Source organism: Vicugna pacos, chromosome 5 (assembly GCF_048564905.1).
Source record: "Vicugna pacos chromosome 5, VicPac4, whole genome shotgun sequence".
Classification (NCBI taxonomy): Eukaryota; Metazoa; Chordata; class Mammalia; order Artiodactyla; family Camelidae; genus Vicugna; species Vicugna pacos.
The window spans coordinates 88,286,986-88,305,519 of record NC_132991.1 but is presented as its reverse complement, the minus strand read 5'-3'; the positions used below and the strand labels follow the sequence as shown (position 1 = coordinate 88,305,519).

Sequence of the window (18,534 nt, the reverse complement as noted above, 5' to 3'; positions counted from 1 at the left end):
AAATATGGAGATATAAATAAGTACCAGATTGTTTATATTTGGTAATATGTTCATATATTTAAGTTGTAAGTAGGTCTGGCATAGATACTAATTTCAGACAAAATTCAAGACCATTAATACAAGGAGTTAACTATTAGCTGCTTGTAACTAGCCACTTTCCTCATTTTGCTTAAGACTAGGATAAGAATGTGCTCTTTGATACAAGGTTTGATATCCTCTGGACTAAAGATGATTTCTAATCCTTTGGAATACCAAGGATTTTACTAAAGAGCAGTAAAAGTAAAGTATCAAGAAGGGACGCGCACTACAATTTGCCTAAAAGTCAGCAAGAAGCATATGAGACTTGCTTTCAAGTCAGTCTTGAAAGCACCTGACTCAAAACTGATTATGGTTGGTTCTGTTGGCATCGTGGGTTTCTTTAACGTGAGTTGGCCCACATAAGCTTGGTAAGCAGGGAAAATGATGTCAGTGTGATGTGGGAATAGTGTCGGTTCATGGGCAGTTTTCCCCAGTTTTCCCCATAGTGTTAATATATGAACTGAATTTGGGACAGACACTTCAATTAAAGAGAAAGGTTTGGTAATCTATGAAGGTCTTATGAAAAATTTGGAAATTTTGCAGAAATGATTTAAAGAAATCATTAGTGCAAAAAATAGCTAGTGCATTGGCTGCCAGAACCACCACACTTTGCACTGTTAAACACTCTCAGGAAGCTCAAAACCATTTAATTCTGTTTTTATAAAGAAAGAAAATGACAAAATTGTATTTTTTTGTTGAAGCTGGTCCTAAAAGAAAATGTTTTTTAAAATTTATACTTAAAGGAGAAAGTACAAACATAAGACTCAAATGAGTGGAACGTGATTATTGGTACAGATGCTAGTGGAGGTTTAATCTTTTATTTTAATTGATGTTTTTGTTAGGACTTTCATTACAAAGTAACATAGATCTGAGTACTCTGTGTCCAGTCGTATTTTCATCATTAGTCCAATTATTTTTAGTGGGTGATTTTACAGAGCATGAGTTTGTTTTTTGTTGTTGTTGCTTTTTTTTTAGGAACACCCATAGGGTGATACAGAAGCTCCTGAACATGTGTTTCCCCACATCCACACCCTTCTACTCACCCACCCAACTCTCCTTGAGCTATAATTCACTAAATGGGCTCATTCTAGTGTTACTTTACTGTGTTATTTGTGCAGATTTAATTATAGGGGGTATAAATTTTATGGGTCTTAAAGAGATAATGCTTTTTAATAAAAATTAATGTTGAGCAATGAGGTTTGATAAATGAGGGAGTTGGTAAAATGAATGAAGAAGAGGCATCAAGACTCATTTAGTGCCTAATGCTGTTACATTCTCATTGGCTCTTAATCGGGCATCATTATTTTATGGCTATTTACTTTACAGTATTCTGAACATTAATACTTTATAAGTGGTCATAATAAAATAAAGTCCCACCTTGGTAGGTTCCATTTTGTTACTTACGATAACCATCTGGTTGCCTACTCCTCTTGTAAGCCAGAGGTTGGAAAACTACGACCCATGGGCCAAATCCAGCCTGCTGCCTGCTTTTGTAAATAAAACTTTGGTTGGAAACTAGCAGTGCCCGTTTATTTATGTGCTGTTTATACCTGCTTTTGTGACACACAGTACCACCCATACAGCTAGAAATATTTACTGTCCTTTACAGAAAATGTATTAAGATTGTGCCACACAACAGGCAGAAGGACAGTAATGATCAGTACTTTACAATGTTTAAAACTGTATTTTAACCAGGCCTCAGTGAGAATACCACACTTAGCAACAGTTTTAGGAAAGGGCAAATCGGATCAGTATGAACATTGTTGGATTTAAGCCAGTTTTGTGAGCCTCACTTTCTAAGATAATCAATATTGTTTCCTCCCTCCCTTCGTTTCTCCTTATTTCCTTTTTTTATTTGTAATTTGATATTGAGAGTTTACCTGCTAAATTCTTTAGTTCCTTGAAGGTGTTAGTAAGGACATGAAAGACATAAGAGTGGATGTGGGTAGATATAAGATTAGATATGTTTTAGGACCAGAGAACAGACTGTTTGGGTGAAGATCAGGACTTCTGCCTCCACAGCAGGCTCGACGTTAGGTTAATGTTGGTCAATTTCTGTTGCCAAAGAGACTTACTTAGAACTATATTGTGGCTTTTTTTTTTTTAAGAGGATTGACATTTGAATACTTAACCTGCTTGAACGTTATCACAAAGTTGTCTATCTTTGAATGGATAAGGTTTTCTTTTAATATGATTTTAAATTTTCAAGGAATACAGCAAGGAATGTTTTAAATTTTATAGTGAAATGAGTTAGAAATTGTGATTCAGTTAAAAATTAATTTATAGCAAACTTTACAAAAATGAGAATGTAGAGAACTTGAACGACATAGTATGTAAGTGTTGTTCCATGGATAGTAAATTGTGAACCTACACACAGAACATGATACCTTCCTTTTTAAAAACCAACTATGAATTGACTTGAAAATTTATTCATCTCATTTCTATTAAAATAAAAAAGTAGAACTATGTTACTAGACATGTAACAAAAACAAAAGCAACTCCTAGAAATTAAATCTCTTGAATAAAAACTCATGGGATAAAACAAAATTTCAGTCTGCAGTGTAAGAATATCTAGGAAAAATAAAAACTCAATCATAGTATATAAAAATCTTAACAAAGCTCAGCTTGGTTATACCCACAGAAAATGTATACCCTGAAAAAAAATTACTGAAGTGAAAACTAAGACACATGAAAGACTAAGCTATAGTTTTTTCAGTAGATCTATTTTAGTTAAGTCTTTAGAAAGTTCTATTCTGTTATGGATTAGACGTTTAAAAATGAAAATGAAATTGTGGACCCAGGAACTATTTACTTTCATTGCAAAGCTAATTTCATATCTTCTTTCAAGAATGCAGTATTGAATTCTGCAAAAATCGGAGAAAACAATAAAGATATTGCGACTAGAAACCTTAGATCATCTTTTTGGAGAGATGGTGGAAATATATGATAATAACTGAATGGCATACTTACGGATTCAGTTAAAGTTATATGAAGTTTTCAGTGACTTATTTCTAAATTCCTTTGAGATGTTTTCAGAATGAAAGCCTTTTAAAAAATTTAACCAAATAAACAGCTTTGGTAGTAATGAAACTTTGTTATTTTTATTAGAATGTGCTCTTTTATGTTACTTACATGAAGAATGGATGTTGGCCCTGAATTACATACTTTGCATCTGTTACATTAATATCTCACCTCTATAACACCAGCTTTCCGGGTATATATTCTTGCATGCTTTCTTTGCTCCTGTAAATCTCATGTAACCTTTGCCAGAGGTTAAAAATCTAACAACTGAAACCTGTTTCTACATGTCCCTCAAACTTGCTTTTAAAACAGTGCTGGCAAAATGATTTGATTTTATAACTATAACCCAACCATGTATCAGTGGTGCATTTTTTTTAATGTGTTTGGAATATTATGTGATAAATTCTTATCTCTCTTTCTTTAGGACTTGGCTTTTGGTGTACTTTCTATTGATTAGTGCTTTAAATTCTTAGCAAGTATCACCCTATTAATAGATTTCATATAAGTTCATTTACTGTTTAGTGCTTTTAATGATTTACTCTGTAAAATCAGTTTGAGAATTGATTTTATCTGCTTCTGTTATTTCCTGTGCTAACTTGAATTATAATGTGTAAATTGGGAATCAGTATCATTGTAGGGACCACAGATTGTCTTTTCTGTAAGCCTTTTAAGCCTTTAGATTTACATTGTCTAATAAGAATAGTGTTTATATTTAAAGTCTGGATTTGCTTTTTGCAAAAATGCAGCATGTTTGAAATGTCTACAGTAAAACTGCTGAAAAATTTATTATTGCTTAAGCAACTATAACATTGCTTTACAGTTACAGCAACTGGTTATAAACAGCTCAACTCCTGGGTATTGAGGGGGCTGGTTCTAAGAGGTAATTTCCTTGGCCAGATTGTTTGATAGAATAATAATTTAATTATAGAAATATTTGGGGAAAGGGTAGGGTCAATAATGAAGGAGTGGGAGGCTTTTTTTTTTTTTAATGAAGAAGAATTTCACTTTCAGTGTTGTATTTGCATCTCGTTTTCCTGATAGATTTCTGTTTTGATTTTCTGCTGACAGGTCACATTTAGGGCAGGCAAAACATAAGGGATATAGCCCTCCTGAGAGTAGAAAATCTAATTCTAAGGCACCCAAAGTGCAGTCTAATACTACTTCTGAACTGTCAAGGGGACACCTTTCTAAAAGGTAAATCTTCACGTTGCTTATACATTTTTCAAGGCAGAATTACTTGCATTTGAATTATTGTGTAATTTTGAAACTTACCACGTTATCCCAAAATGTTATGATACCTATTTTCATTATTCTCTGGGTGTAGAATTTCAGGGTTAACAATTGCATAGTCTTCATAGTGACATCCATGCAGCATACCCTAGACAGTGCAGCCGTTCTCCTTGCTTAGAGAGCTGTTTCTCCTTTTGCTTAACAAACCATTATAGGCATCTGAAATGCCATTTTAAATTCATTTTTCTTAGTTTATTATTGTCAGAGCCACAGATCAGTGTTCTCTTAAGATCTAATTGGTGGGAATCTTTGGAGAGGACTGTAACTATAGATACTTGATACTACAGTATAAAACTTTCTAACCTTCATTTTGAAAGTGTATATGTTAATATTTATTTCAAGCTTTGACAAAGTGTTTGTGAATAGCCCCTCGATATTCTAGTTTCAACTGGTTCTGAACTGCTAAGTAAGCATTCTTTTTCTTGTAATCCTAATTCTTGTTTTGTGATTAGGCGAGTTAATGTCATTAATCTATAGGCAAAAGAATTAACCTGATCTTCCACTGTTTTACCATCCAGAGTGTCACACCTGCTTCCCCCGCTGGCAATTTTGAACCATTTGAAAGCCTATGTTTATTTACTGCTGGACTTAACCAGGAAAACTTTTGCACTTAAAAAAAACAAAAACCTTATTTCCACAGATTTGAGAAGTTATAAATAAGTATTATATGACAGATTTAATGATGGCATGCTGATACTAACTCTCTTCTTATCTGACCTCTTAGAAGCTGCAGTTCATCATCTGCTGTCATAGTCCCACAACCAGAGGATCCAGACAGAGCCAACACTTCAGAAAGGCAGAAAACGGGGCAGGTGCCTAAGAAAGACAGTTCTCGAGGAGTGAAACGCAGTGCTAGTCCAGACTACAACAGGACCAATTCTCCTAGCTCTGCAAAAAAACCAAAAGCACTTCAGCATACTGAATCTCCCTCAGAAACGAACAAGCCACATAGTAAGTCAAAGAAGAGACATTTAGACCAGGAGCAACAACTGAAATCTGCACAATCGCCATCAACAAGCAAGGCTCATACCAGAAAGAGTGGGGCCAGTGCTGGTTCACGGAGTCAGAAAAGAAAGAGGACAGAGAGTTCTTGTATAAAGAGTGGTTCTGTGTCTGAATCAACTGGTGCCGAAGAGAGATCTGCAAAACCTACCAAGCTGGCTTCAAAATCAGCCGCCTCAGCCAAAGCTGGGTGTAGCACCATCACTGATTCTTCTTCTGCTGCCTCTACTTCCTCCTCATCTTCTGCTGTAGCCTCGGCCTCCTCCACGGTTCCACCAGGTGCCAGGGTGAAACAAGGAAAAGACCAGAACAAGGCCAGGCGTTCCCGTTCAGCGTCCAGTCCCAGTCCCAGAAGAAGCAGCAGGGAAAAGGAACAGAGTAAAACTGGTGGCTCTTCAAAATTTGATTGGGCTGCTCGTTTCAGCCCTAAAGTTAGCCTTCCTAAAACCAAACTGTCTCTTCCAGGGTCTTCTAAGTCAGAGACATCAAAACCTGGACCTTCTGGATTACAGGCCAAATTAGCAAGTAAGTTTACCGGAAAGGTCTTTTTTTTTTTTTTTTTAATTAAGGAAATTTCTCTTGTCAAAGGGATCTGGTTTTCAGGGTAGTCAGGTTTTTATTTTTTTCAGTGTGTGGCAGTTTTGAATTTACTACTATACTTCTCTCTGTACATAGCAGTATATAATAATTGATATACCACATTTAATTTCATGGAGACAGATAAGGAGTGCTCCCACCTTATTGTTAAATCGTCATGATTTAGTTTCTGTATCTTTCTTTATCTCTGCAGCATTTGCTACTTAGTTCCTAATGTCAGAGTGGGGGCAGCAAGTTGGTTTTTCTTTAACCAGGTACAAAATGATTCTAGTCAAGAGTTGGTCGCGACCCACAATCGGAGATCAAATATTCTTTTTTGGTATTATACAGTCTTGATGTATGGAAACACTGAGTAAAGTTATTAGAATAAATCTGCCCTAGTGTAAATTAAATTTTATTCACATGTAATATTTTATGGCCATAAAGGAGCTTAGCCTAAAGATGAATACCTCTTATGTTCCAGAGCACTGGGCTCTGGGTCCCAGGTAAATGGGAAAGAATATTGCCTTCTTGAAGCTTATAGTGGGGTAGAAAGAACTAATGTTTGAGAATGAAACACCCAAGCAAAGAAACAAAATAGACAGCCATCTTTGATGCGCTTCTCTTCCTCTTTTTTCCAAAAAAAACTTCTTCAGGAAGTCACATGTTCATTTCGTTGGAACTGATTACAAGCAGCAGTGACCATCTTTAATTACATGATTGCTGTAATGCTGATGTGTGTGTGTGTTTTCTATTTTGAGAAATCTAAAAATCACAAATAAAATAATACAGCACTTATCTGTGATTTTTAAAACATTTAATTTTTCTAATATTTAACCAGGAATCTTGTTTCTGACCATCTGTTCTCCTTTTAAGTCTTCATAGAAAATTTCAGACCCGTGTTTTGATAGGGTTAGAACTTTTTTTGGTTATTAGAAGATTATGTATAGTGTCTACTAGTATTCTTGTCAACGTTTAGCTAATACTAAAGCAGCCTAACCTAATGATGAATCAGAGCTGTTAGCTCTGTTTAGTTTAACCCTACAATCTATAAACTACTTTTAGTTGATTCAATGTTAGCTAAACTTTGACAAGAATACTAGTAGACATTAGTATAAAATTTTACACTTAACCTGTATGATAGGGTTATTGTGAAGGTAACATCTTTTACTCTTAGATTGTAGAATTTGTTCTGTTTGGTATTTTAAATATCCAGTACATCTGTATAAAATCTTTTGAATTTGAAGCTGCAGATACTGGATGAAGGTTAAGATTGATATCTTGAAGTCAAAAGAAATATAAGGCTGGGTAAAAAGGGACAGCTATTTGTCTGTTGGTCCTAACAAGGTTTTCTTGACAACTGGAGTTACCTCTGCTTTTTATACCTCTCCCTTGGTCTCCTTTTAAGTGAAGTAGAAGCTTGTGTGCATTGTGTTTGTGTGCTTGTGTGTCACCTTGTAGTAGCTGTGTGACCCCACAGCCATGAGCAGGTTGAGTTTGCAGCACATTCCATGGGAATCACTCCTCCCCTTCAAGTCTACCTCATTTGAAGAGCTCATGTCTTTCAACTTTTATTTCTAGGAGGGTCCAGGGACAGGTGAGAAAACTTTATTCTTGAGTGTTGCCTCCTCAGCTCTTCTCAGAAATCAGCTTTCTTTTCATACAGTCTGTTAACGTGATCTTTACAAGAAAACCCAGCCCTACCAGAGGCTGATTGGCATGGATTCCTTGGTTGTGAGGTTGCTCTCAAACAGGAAGCACCAAGAGTTTTGCTGCTACCCCTGTGCCGCAGTGAAACCAGTCCAGATATGCTGTTAAACTCCTTGTGCACATGGTCACAAACTGACTTGGTAGTTTAAAACTCACTTTAGTTATTTTTCTCATTTTCACAAAGTCTGAGTGTGTTCTGTGATCGCTGTTAACGCTTTTCCATTTTCATTGCTGCCACCCTAGTTCTAAGCTCTAATTATAGCCTAAGTTGTTGAAATAAGAGAAAGAAACCGGCATTTTTTCTAGCATCTAAAAAGTGCCAGGTGTTTTACCTATGCAGTCACATTTGATTTTCAAAAAAATTTGTGTTTGATGATAGTTATAAAGGCCATTTATTCTGAGGAGGTGAAATAACTTGCCTGAGTAACATGCCTCCTAAGTGACAGGATTTAAAGATGAGGGTGTGTGCAACTGTGAGGTTTTGTTTTCTTTACTGTGCCACTTGCTTTACCCATGTCAATTCTTTGTGTTTTACTTTCGCAACATATTTGGGTCATTAAGGATGTTAGGACCTCAGAGGAGATGAAGTTTTATTTGATCATTCTTTACTGGTATTGATTCGTCTTTAGGCACAAACACTGTGTGAACACCGGGGTTCACGTCGTACCATTCACCATGTATTTGCTTCTTTACAAATAAGTGTAATTTTTGAAACAAAATTGTGGCAGATATTTACAGTGCTTGCAAAGTGCCTGATGACCTGTGAATAGTTGCCATGGATCATCTCATTTACTCCCCATGGGCCCTGTGTGGCAGGTGCTCTTATCCCCATCATACAGATAAGGAAACTCAGGGTCAGTGAGGTCAGGTTACTGGTCCAAGGTCACAGAACTAAGTGATAGAGCCAAGAGTCAAACGCAGGCCATGTGATTCCAGAAATTAGTTGTAAGAATAGGATGCAGAGGATTGAGCAGGTTGAGTGAGCTCAGTCTAGGAAGGCTTCCTGAAGTCACACAAGGCAGGTTGAATTTTAGTAGGCATGGTTAAGTGTGTCACTTCAGGAAAGAGTTTATGTAAGAAGCAGTGCTGCACTGTATCAGTACTTGGTAATGTTATTTAAGAATGTAGAGGCAAAATGAGGGGTCTTAGAGGAATCTCTAGGTTTCAAGTACTGGACTTTTGGGGGGGTGGAGCTCTTAACATAGAGCTCAAAGTGCTAGATTTAAGTCCTAGTTCTGCCATTTTATCAGCTGGTGACTGTAGGAAAGGTGGCAACCTTTTCATTGTAAAATGGGCGTAATCACTATTTAAGGAATGAGAGAATATGTGAGGAGACTTAGCTTAGTGCTTGTAGTACATAGGGTGCACCACTAAGTGTAGGGTGCATAGCTGAAGTTGAGTATCTTAAGACAGAAAACATATTCCAAGCAGCATTTTGAGAATAAAGGATTGTTACAAATCCTAGCCATTGATCAGTTTAAGGTGTAGCTTATCCTTAGATTTGGAAGACCTTGATAAAAAGTTCTGTTATCTCCTGATAGTTTTGTGAGGTTGGGCAAATCATTGAACTCTAGTCATGATAGCAGCCTAATCCCTAATCTTATTTGCAAAATGATAATACTCATTTTTGTGAAGCATAAATGAAAGAATGTATAGGAAGACAACTTTGTAAAATTAGTACCATATAAACATAAAGTGGTGGATTGAGAGTTGTCATGTATTTGAAGGGCTTTTGTATGCATCAGGAATTAGTTTGATTTCTTTTAATAACATTAATCCAGGGGTAGAATTAGATTCAGTGGATAGAAGAGGTGGATTTCTTTTTTTTTGTGGAGGGAGGTAATTAGATATACTTGTTTATTTATTCTTAGAGGAAGTCCTGGGGATTGAACCCAGGACCTCCTGCATGTTAAGCATGCGCTCTGCCACTTGAGCTATCTACTTTCCCTGCAAAAAGTAGATTTCTGTTGAGTACATTTCAGGGGAAAGAAGTCTGTAAATTAACTAAAAAATGGAGTAGACCACTTTGGTATAGAAAGCATTGCAAATTGGATAGATTATTTGTTTTCTTCAACTTTTAGGAATCAGTGAACCTGTTAATTAGAAAGTGACATGTTTCTTCAGTTATAGACTCATTCTAAGATATGATTGGTCAGGAAAGCTTCATGGTAAAGGATTTCCAAACTGTAGGAATAACGGTACTTACATGATGCTTTGTGAAAACCTATTTCTCTGTGGTCAGTTATTACTCAAGGAAATTCAGGATATGCTTTAACGTATTGAAAGCTGTGAGAATTCTTAAAGTAACTTCTGCTTAACACCCAATATTTGGTAAGTCTGTCTGACCACCCGTTACCTTGGGAGATAGCAGGGGTCTGTAGTACACACTCTGGGAAATGGTATATTTAGTCAGGATATGTAAGCAGGAAGACCTTTCCTGGTGTGCTGCTTCGGCAACTGTTGAACAAGTTTCTGGTGAGGAACTAGGGTTGGCAGGAGAACTAGAGAAACGGCTACTTTTGTGATGGGCTTCCTGAAGCCTTGTGGCTTGCCAGCTGTAACTGATCAAAATAGCTCTGGGACAGAGGTCACCTTGTGTCAGTTGGTAGAAGTCTTGAGAATACCCCAGAAAGGATAGTGTTATATGACAATTTTTAATCTGCTTCAGGGAATTTATTCTTGCTATGTGTTGTTTAACCTTAGTAAACAGACATTCTTACAAATTTATGTAGCATAAATATAAAACCAGTGGGGCAATGTAATGATACAGATGATTTTAAAAAATATTTTACTGGTATTTTGATGTAATATTTAAAATATTTTTATAATTAGTTTGGCTTCAGAATATATTTTGCTAATCTGCCTTCTCTTTAAGCTAATTTTGAAATAATTTGACTATTTTGAAGTATGTACTGTCTTATTAATGGTAGAAGGTGATGGTTGGCATAACCATATAAGAAACAGTTTGTGATCAAAATCTGGGATTAATTATGGAATTTATTTATAGAAAATTTTAAAGGTATCATATTTCTAGTCTGATATGTCTGTTTGTAGATCTAGTTTCCTCTCCATTATTTAAAGTGGACATCATGTGCTCATTATTAATAACATAGTCAGCAGTAGTTACCAGCTTATTTCCATCTTGAGTTTCATACTCTTCTATGACTTGCATGCAGCCTGTAGCCATTATTAGAACTAGACAAGAACCAGGCAGATGCCGGATTCTGGAAAGGTAATTCTGCTAAGATTAGGACTCTCCATCAGTCTGAGACGTGCTGCTTTGTGCCTCTAGCAGGGAGGGCGGAAAAGAGAACAAGAGAAGCAGGACAGAAGAATTTAAAAGTAAATTATTGGTTTCTTATAGAGCCACACCTGCCGAGTTTTAAAAAATTCAATTATCTTTTAGCCTGGTGAGGTATTGGGTAAGGAGATTAAAGGAAAAAGAATTGTGTGTTAAGAGTTTTCTATATTATAAGGCAGCTGTTAAAATAATTTGTTACTTTTTAGCTTTAATAGTTTGGTATGTAACCACATATTACCAATAGCAATTTGTCAACAATAATTTTTAACATTTTTGAGGCTTAAAAAATACATTAAGTTAAAAAAATGAGTTGCCAAATTAACAAAAAAAGGGAATATTAAATGGAAACAAATACTATTGGCCTCTTTAAGGCCTTGCTTTGTTTTTACACTATGAATTTTAGACAACCATATGTAGTTTTGTATACCAGGTCAGAATAAGAATTAATTTAGGTAAATGACATTTTACTAAACTTACATAAAAGTTAAGTGAAAATTGCTCTTTCATATTCATGCCTCTGTATTCTGTAAAATCTGATGCTTCTGATTTTAAAGTGTTGTTATTAAAAATGAAAAGTCCAGGAAATATCAAAATGTTCAGAAAAGGAAAAAAAGTTGCTTAATCCCATCCGTAAAGACTGCCACTTTCAAATTTCTGTATGTATCCTGCTAATTTTTTTCCCTCACATTAATCAGCACTTCTGCAGTTTAATGTCAAGTTATATAAGATTTATTACTAAAAAATAGCAGTCTTCCTGCTACGTTGCCCTTCCCCAGCTGACCATCTTGGTATTTATTTCATTGACTCTAAATTATGTGCTTATGTGTCTGTTGAGTTTTTCTATTTTGAGCACTATTGCCTGCTCTTTATGGGAGATTTACTCTACCTCTTCACCCATCAAACACATACTGTACATACTTCCCGTTTTCTCATTTCACTGTTCCATGTTTTATATGGGTATGTAAATGCTGTTAACACTGAGTCTGTGGGAACTTTTCTTACACATTTTTATTTTTTCTGACTTTAATAGTTGTTTTCTATGACCGTATCACTCAACTCCAAACTCGTTACTAATTGTCTAAATTGTTTCTCAAGCTGATTATGTGAATTTGTTTCATTTTCCTGAAGAAATGAGGTCTCTGGATGGTTGTCCTTTTATGCTGGTTACATTGCTTTTAGCTCCAGTATTTCTTCAGTGTTCTTTTCTGTTTAGTCTTCTGCTTCTAGGTCCCACATCGTCTTTCTTGGTTTGCTGTTTCATTTTGGTGGAACATGTCTTCCACTTGCTTTCTTTTTGTTTTTTGTTTTGTTTTGTTTTTATTTTTAATTTTTTTTAGTAGACTTAATTTTTTTAGAACAGTTTCAGGTTTACAGCAGAACTGAGCAGAAAATACAGAGTTCGCACATAGCCCTCCCCACCGACACATGTATTCTCCCCTACCCTCAACTTCCACTTGCTTTGTAAGAAAAAGTACTTAGGAGATTTTTTTTTAAGATTTGATTTGATTTGATTTGATTTTTATTTTATTATTATTTTGGATTTTAAATACCACCTTGATACTTTTTTGACAGATTGTTTGAATACAGAGTTCTGGGTAGGAAATTATTATCAATCAGAATTTTAAAGAATTACGTTATTTAGCTTTTAACACTGCAAGCATTCTCATTCTTGATCTGTTGTATATGTAACCCATTTTTTCTGGAAACCTGCAGATCTTTGTCTCCATTGTTTAGAAATGTCATGATACAGCCATATCTATGTGTTTGTTCATTTCTTGTTAGGGTGACCAGTAGTCGTGCTTTCCCTTGAGTCTGGGGCATTCCCCAAGCCTTAGAACTACCAAAGTCTCACGCAGACCAGGACAGTTGGTTTCCTTATCTTCGTTTCTTTTCTCTTTCTGGATCTCTGATTCTGAGTTAATTGTCCTTTTGGAAGGTTCTGGTCTAACCTTTTGGTTTTGGTTTCCTTTTTTGTTCTACTTTCTGGCAGATTTCTGCAACAGCTTCTAACTATTTGCTATCTTGTTTTTATTTTCAAGAAATTATTTTGTTCTCTCTTTTTTTTTTTTAAGGTTTCCTAGCCCACCTTCTGTCTTTCTCTCTCTTTTCTTTTTCTTTTCTTTTTTCTTTTTGCTCTTTTTCTGTTTCTTCCATTGAGGTACAGTTGACTTACATTATTGTGTTAGTTTCAGGTGTACAGCATAGTGATTCAGTATTTTTGCAGATTTTATTACATTACAGGTTACTGTAAGATATTGGATGTAATTCCCTTTACTATACAGCAAATCTTTGTTGCTTATCTATTTTATGTGTAGTAGTTTATACTTGTTAATACTGTACCCCTGATTTGTCCCTCCTCTCCTCCTCTTTGGTAACCACAGTTTGTTTTCTATGTCTGTAAGCTTGTTTCTGTTTTGTATATAAATTTATTTGTACTGTTTTTTAGATTCCACGTATAAGTGATACCATGTTGTATTTGTCTTTGACGTATTTCACTAAGCATAATATTCTCTAGGTCCATCCACTTTACTGCAAATGACAATAGTTCATTATATTTTTAGGGCTGAGTAATAATCTGTTGTATATATATATGTGTTTGTGTGTATGTATGCACCCACTCCCCTACCCACATCTTTTAATTCAATCATTTATTAAGGGCACTTGGATTGCTTCCATGTCTTGGCTATTGTAAATAGTCCTGCTATGAACATCATCCTTTTTAAAAAATTATTGTAGATGCCCTCCTGCCTTCCTTCATTCCCTCCTCCCCCATTAACAGTGAGTTTTCTTTTCTTGCAGAGTCCTCTTATGTAGTGGGGGGGATGGGTTTGGTTTGGTTTTGACTTTCATACTAGGAACTTTCCTTAGATTCAGGTAGTCCTGGTTGTCTCCTCATACTCAGGGATAGGGGGACCAAAAGTCTGCCTAAGCTCAGAGCACGTAGATGAGGTTTGACTGAGATCGACTATGTAATGCACTGGTTGGGCTATTCATTATGAAACCTCCTCCCTCATCATTTTTAGATCTTTTTCTTTGGCTGGTAAAGCTCCACAGGGCAGGCTCTGTCAGACTCCTGCCTGGAGGTGAAAGCCTCGATGCCAGAGTCGTGGGGACGCGGTGGGAGGGAGCCCGAGGAGAGAGGCGTGCTGCCCACCTTGTCTGTGTGTACTCCATCACTTCCCCCTCCCGTTTGTGGTGTGGCACACCGATTCGCAATTGTGTACATTGAGAGTTTCTTTATTCTGTACTTTCTGAAGAATAAAGGTCTAGTGTTTGGCTGCCTCAGGAGAGGGACATTTACCCAGCTGTGCACGTGGGGGTAGGGATCTGGGGATCCGACTGCTTCACAAACAGCCCATGAACCAACACTCAATTTTAACTCTGAAATTGTCCCCAAGGTACGTGGTACCATCAGTTCCTGAGCCTTTGTGGGATTCTGAGTGTCAGTCTAATTAGTAGTTTATCTGAGCTTTCTGCCTTCAGTCTTCTAGGCTTTCCAGTGCATTTAATGCTTGACTTTCTGCTTTTCCATCTTCTAAGATTGTGTTGTGTTGTAATATTATTCTTTCCATCCTTGTGAATTTATGGCTCAGATTCTTTTAATGCTATTTTAGTGGAGTTTCACTGGAGGACGAAAGGGAATGCATGTGTGTTCGCTCTCTGTCTTTACCCAGAAGGCAGACAGTTTTCTACATATGTGCACATATTTTTTCAAAAGTAGGAGTTCACTCTACATGACAATAGGCATTGCATTTTGGGTGCCTGTTACAAGCTAAGCTCCATACTAGACATTTGACATACATTAAATTTCATCTTCATGATGACAATGAGGCAGTATCTACGTTTTAGATATGAAGAAATCATAGTGCTTTATCTGCTGAAGTAATTTTTAACTGGCTTCCTTAAGAAATATATAAATTATATCGTTTTTACTGTACATGGATGTGCCTTTTAGCCCATTCCTAACTAAGAGGCATTTACATTGTTTTTCTACATTTTTTAGTTGGCTACAGCTTTGTAATTCATTATTTTCTTGTTAGGTCACTGGTTAGCTTCCTTTTAAATATTGATGTATATTTTAAATTGCTCCTAGAAATACATGAATTTATATTACCACTGGCTTTGTAAAAATGCCGGTTTGTTCACATCTTCATTAACTAACATTGTTCCTGAAGTTTTTATTACCATACTGATTTTTTTTTTTTTTACCATTTCCTGTTATTGGACACTTAGCTTTTCCCTAGCTCTTTCTCATTATAATGGTTAGATGGGTATCTTTCCACATTTCTAATGTTTTTAACTCACATTGCCAAACCAGCACACAAAATTGCTGTGCATTGACTTGGAAATAAAAACTTGGCAAAGAAAATTCCATTTGGAGTTTAGCTCACAGTCATCTGCAGACATATCTTTTATTGTTGCAGAAGGATTTTAAAATAAACAGCTATGATCCCTTTTTATATGATAGGTTACTTTTTTATTTTGTGAATTTATTTTAGCAAAATAGCCATTGATAAAGACGTATAAACTTGAAAGTAGACATAGAACAGTGTCAAGTTATACCAGGTTCTCATGATTCTGTGCTGGCTGAAGGAATTAAGTTAGTTGTGGAAAAATAATACTCATCATTAATTCTCTTTATTGGGTCCAATTTTTTTCAGTAGCAAAACAGTCCTATTACATGATTCTAAATTGAACTCTTTTTAATGTGGTAATAATCATGTTATTTGGTGCTTTTTTTATGAAGGGCAAAGGAGTGGTTCTGAAAACCCATTGAAACAGAGTTGATACATAAATGGATACTTACTGTAATTATTTGAAGGCTCTTTTAAAAATATAAACAAATTGGGAATTTGTGTTTTAAAGATGAATATAGTCATCTTTTGATACCTATAAATGTAAATGAATTGCAGCGATTTTTCTGGATATCTACCTTTGTTTAAAATTGGTTTGTGTACCTAATTCATAACAGTTTGTCTGTGCTCCATTTTATAGTGGAGATGTATTTATTTACTCTCTGTGGGAATATGACAAAAACTATGTTAAAAAGATTGAGATGCCTAATATTCTAGAAAAATCAGTACTGAAACTTTTTTATTACTAAGATACTGTTCAGCCCAGGTCTTCTTTTTCCTTTTAAAACAGATTTTTGTTTTGTTTTTATTTTATTTTGGAGAGGTTTTTGGTTAGGGGTGGGGAAGGAACACTGATTTTTTTTTCCCCCTAACCTTTAGACAAGTCCTTGTTCTGCTCTTTTTTCGCTTCGAAGTTCAGGTCAGTAAAATACTTCTGTAAAGGGCCAGATAGTAAATATTTTAGGCTTTCCTGACCACGTAACATATTCTTTTGTTACAACTCTAAAAATGTAAAAACCATTGTTAGCTAGTGGGCTATACAAAAGCCGGTAGCTACTCAGCAGAATTTGGTTCATAGGCCACAGTTTGTTGACACCTACTCTAGACTAAAAACTTTAATACAGTAATGACTTGTAAGATTTGGGGTTATATGTGATGAGTATTCAGTCAGAATTAAATGAAAATCAGCTCACATGACTGGTGAAGCCAAGAAATTGGCTAGCTTCAGGCCTGGCTGAGCCCAACAGTCATTTTACATTATGGCATGATTATGGCATCAGTTATAAATATTTTTCTATCTATTCTTATTTTGGCTTTTCTCTGCCCTACTTCTCTGAAAAGTACAGTTCTCTTAAAGTTTAACACCAAGAATGGATATAGAGATTGTGGCACATCCCCACAAAGGAATACCACTTTGCAGTAAAAAGAAATGGACCACTATGTGCAACAGCATGAATTCATCCCCAAAGCACTGTATGATCCCATTTATATGAAATTGCAAAGTAGGCAGTAGCAACAGAAAAGATCAATGATTGCCAGGGGCTTGAATATGGGGGAGGGGATTAACTGCAAGGGCCCTGAAGGAACTTTTTTGACTGATGGAAATGTTTTATATCTTGATTGTGGTGTTGGTTTTGTAGGTGAATACATTTGTCAAACTTACCCCCATTCACTTAAAACGAGTACATTGTATCATATAGAAGTTATTTTTTTATTTTGTTTTGCTTTGTTTGGGGGGCAGAAGGCAATTCGGTTTATTTATTTACTTACTTATTTTAATGGAGGTACTGGGGTTTGAAGCTGGGACCTCATGCATGCTGAGCACATGCTCTGAGCTCTACCCTCCTCCCTAGAAATTATATTTGAATGAAGTTGTTTGAAAGAGAGTTAAACACTAAAGTCTAAAATAGGGCATGAGTAGTGAAAGTATCAAAAAGCATCAAAAAGTAGTGAAAGTATCCAAAAGTCACTTCTACAAATTAGCACTATAGCAGTAACCCACAGTCCATTAAGTTGAATGTTTTACTTTGAATGTCTCTGAATAGATGTGAAAATTTGTGCTAGTGTCTGTTGCTGTTTCATGGAATGTATAAAGATACTTAAGTATTACATGAACTAAGTAATGTTAGTGACAATAATACAAAGATTTTTAAATGTGGTTTATACGTGAAAGTACCTTATTTTTTTGCAGTTTTAATGTAATGTGCACTGTTGGTTTTTTCTTCTAAGTTGTACATTTTTTAGTCCATTCTAACTTAGTCACATAATTCAGGTAGAAAGATAAGTGTAATTTAATATTTTCTGAAATACTTAAACATTTCTGAATTTTTAAAATACTAGTGATAGTAGTAGCTGAATATATTAGGCCAGCTTCATAATCTGTCTACATGCCAAGTTCATTGTTCAGGTGGCTGGGATGTATATCGAGCCAGGCAAAGTTAAGTAGTATTGGATGTCAAACATAGCTTTGTGATCACATCAAACAATTTTTGTGATATGACGTAAGAAAAATCAACCTTAAAGTAAAATTGAAATTTAAGAAACCCTTAGGCCAATTTTCTTTTCCCACTGAAGTTTCACTGTTTGATCTTTTATGCCAGTTTCAAAGTGTAGATAGTCTTTCACAAAAGTGTTTTCTGGCAGAGGTGGAAAAGACCTGAAAGATCTGGTTTAAATTTCTAAATGGTAATACCTGTCTGAACATAGGTTTTAGTCCCTGTAGTTCCTGTTTTGTGTTTAGTGTTTTTAATAGCTAACTTTTTACTTAGCAAGTTTTATTGTGTATAGTTTAAGTGTAGTCACAAGTTGAATGAACTGAATTTAAATAAAGAGTCTAAAAAGTCAAGAAGATGTCTAGAATCTTTTTTACCACCTCTTTCCCAGACCCGTTAGTGGTATTTTTAACAAAATCAAGAGTAAGGAATGTCTTATCTTTATACTTGTGAAATGGAAAAAATTTCAAATTTGAGGAGAAGCCCTGCTTCTGATCTGGAGAATGGTTATTGTACGATTGGTCTCCAAGAAAGTTGGACGTCTATATAAGATGACACCCAGGTTCTAATGGAAATATGCCCTGTTGACCTTGGAGACCTTTCACTGCTTGGGGGGGGGGTCTTTGTTTAGATCACACCACCCCGTATGCCACCATGTGCCTAGACTAGCACTCTGATGGCTTCCCCATTGTTCATAAAATAGCAATTA

The 18,534-nt window shown here is 35.7% G+C and overlaps 1 protein-coding gene across 25 annotated transcripts in view; it reads left to right on the top strand.

Moving 5' to 3' along the window:
* Positions 1-18,534, top strand: part of TRIP12 (thyroid hormone receptor interactor 12) — a 132,364-nt gene that overhangs the window by 48,273 nt on the left and 65,557 nt on the right. For 16 of the 25 annotated variants that reach the window (XM_072961808.1, XM_031677890.2, XM_072961811.1 and 13 more), the window contains exons 3-4: positions 4,168-4,293; positions 5,114-5,916. In XM_072961808.1, the coding sequence (XP_072817909.1) occupies positions 4,168-4,293; positions 5,114-5,916 (929 nt within the window). The remainder of the gene's footprint in view (positions 1-4,167; positions 4,294-5,113; positions 5,917-18,534) is intronic. The other 9 variants (XM_072961821.1, XM_072961822.1, XM_072961820.1 and 6 more) reach the window with 2 other exon arrangements.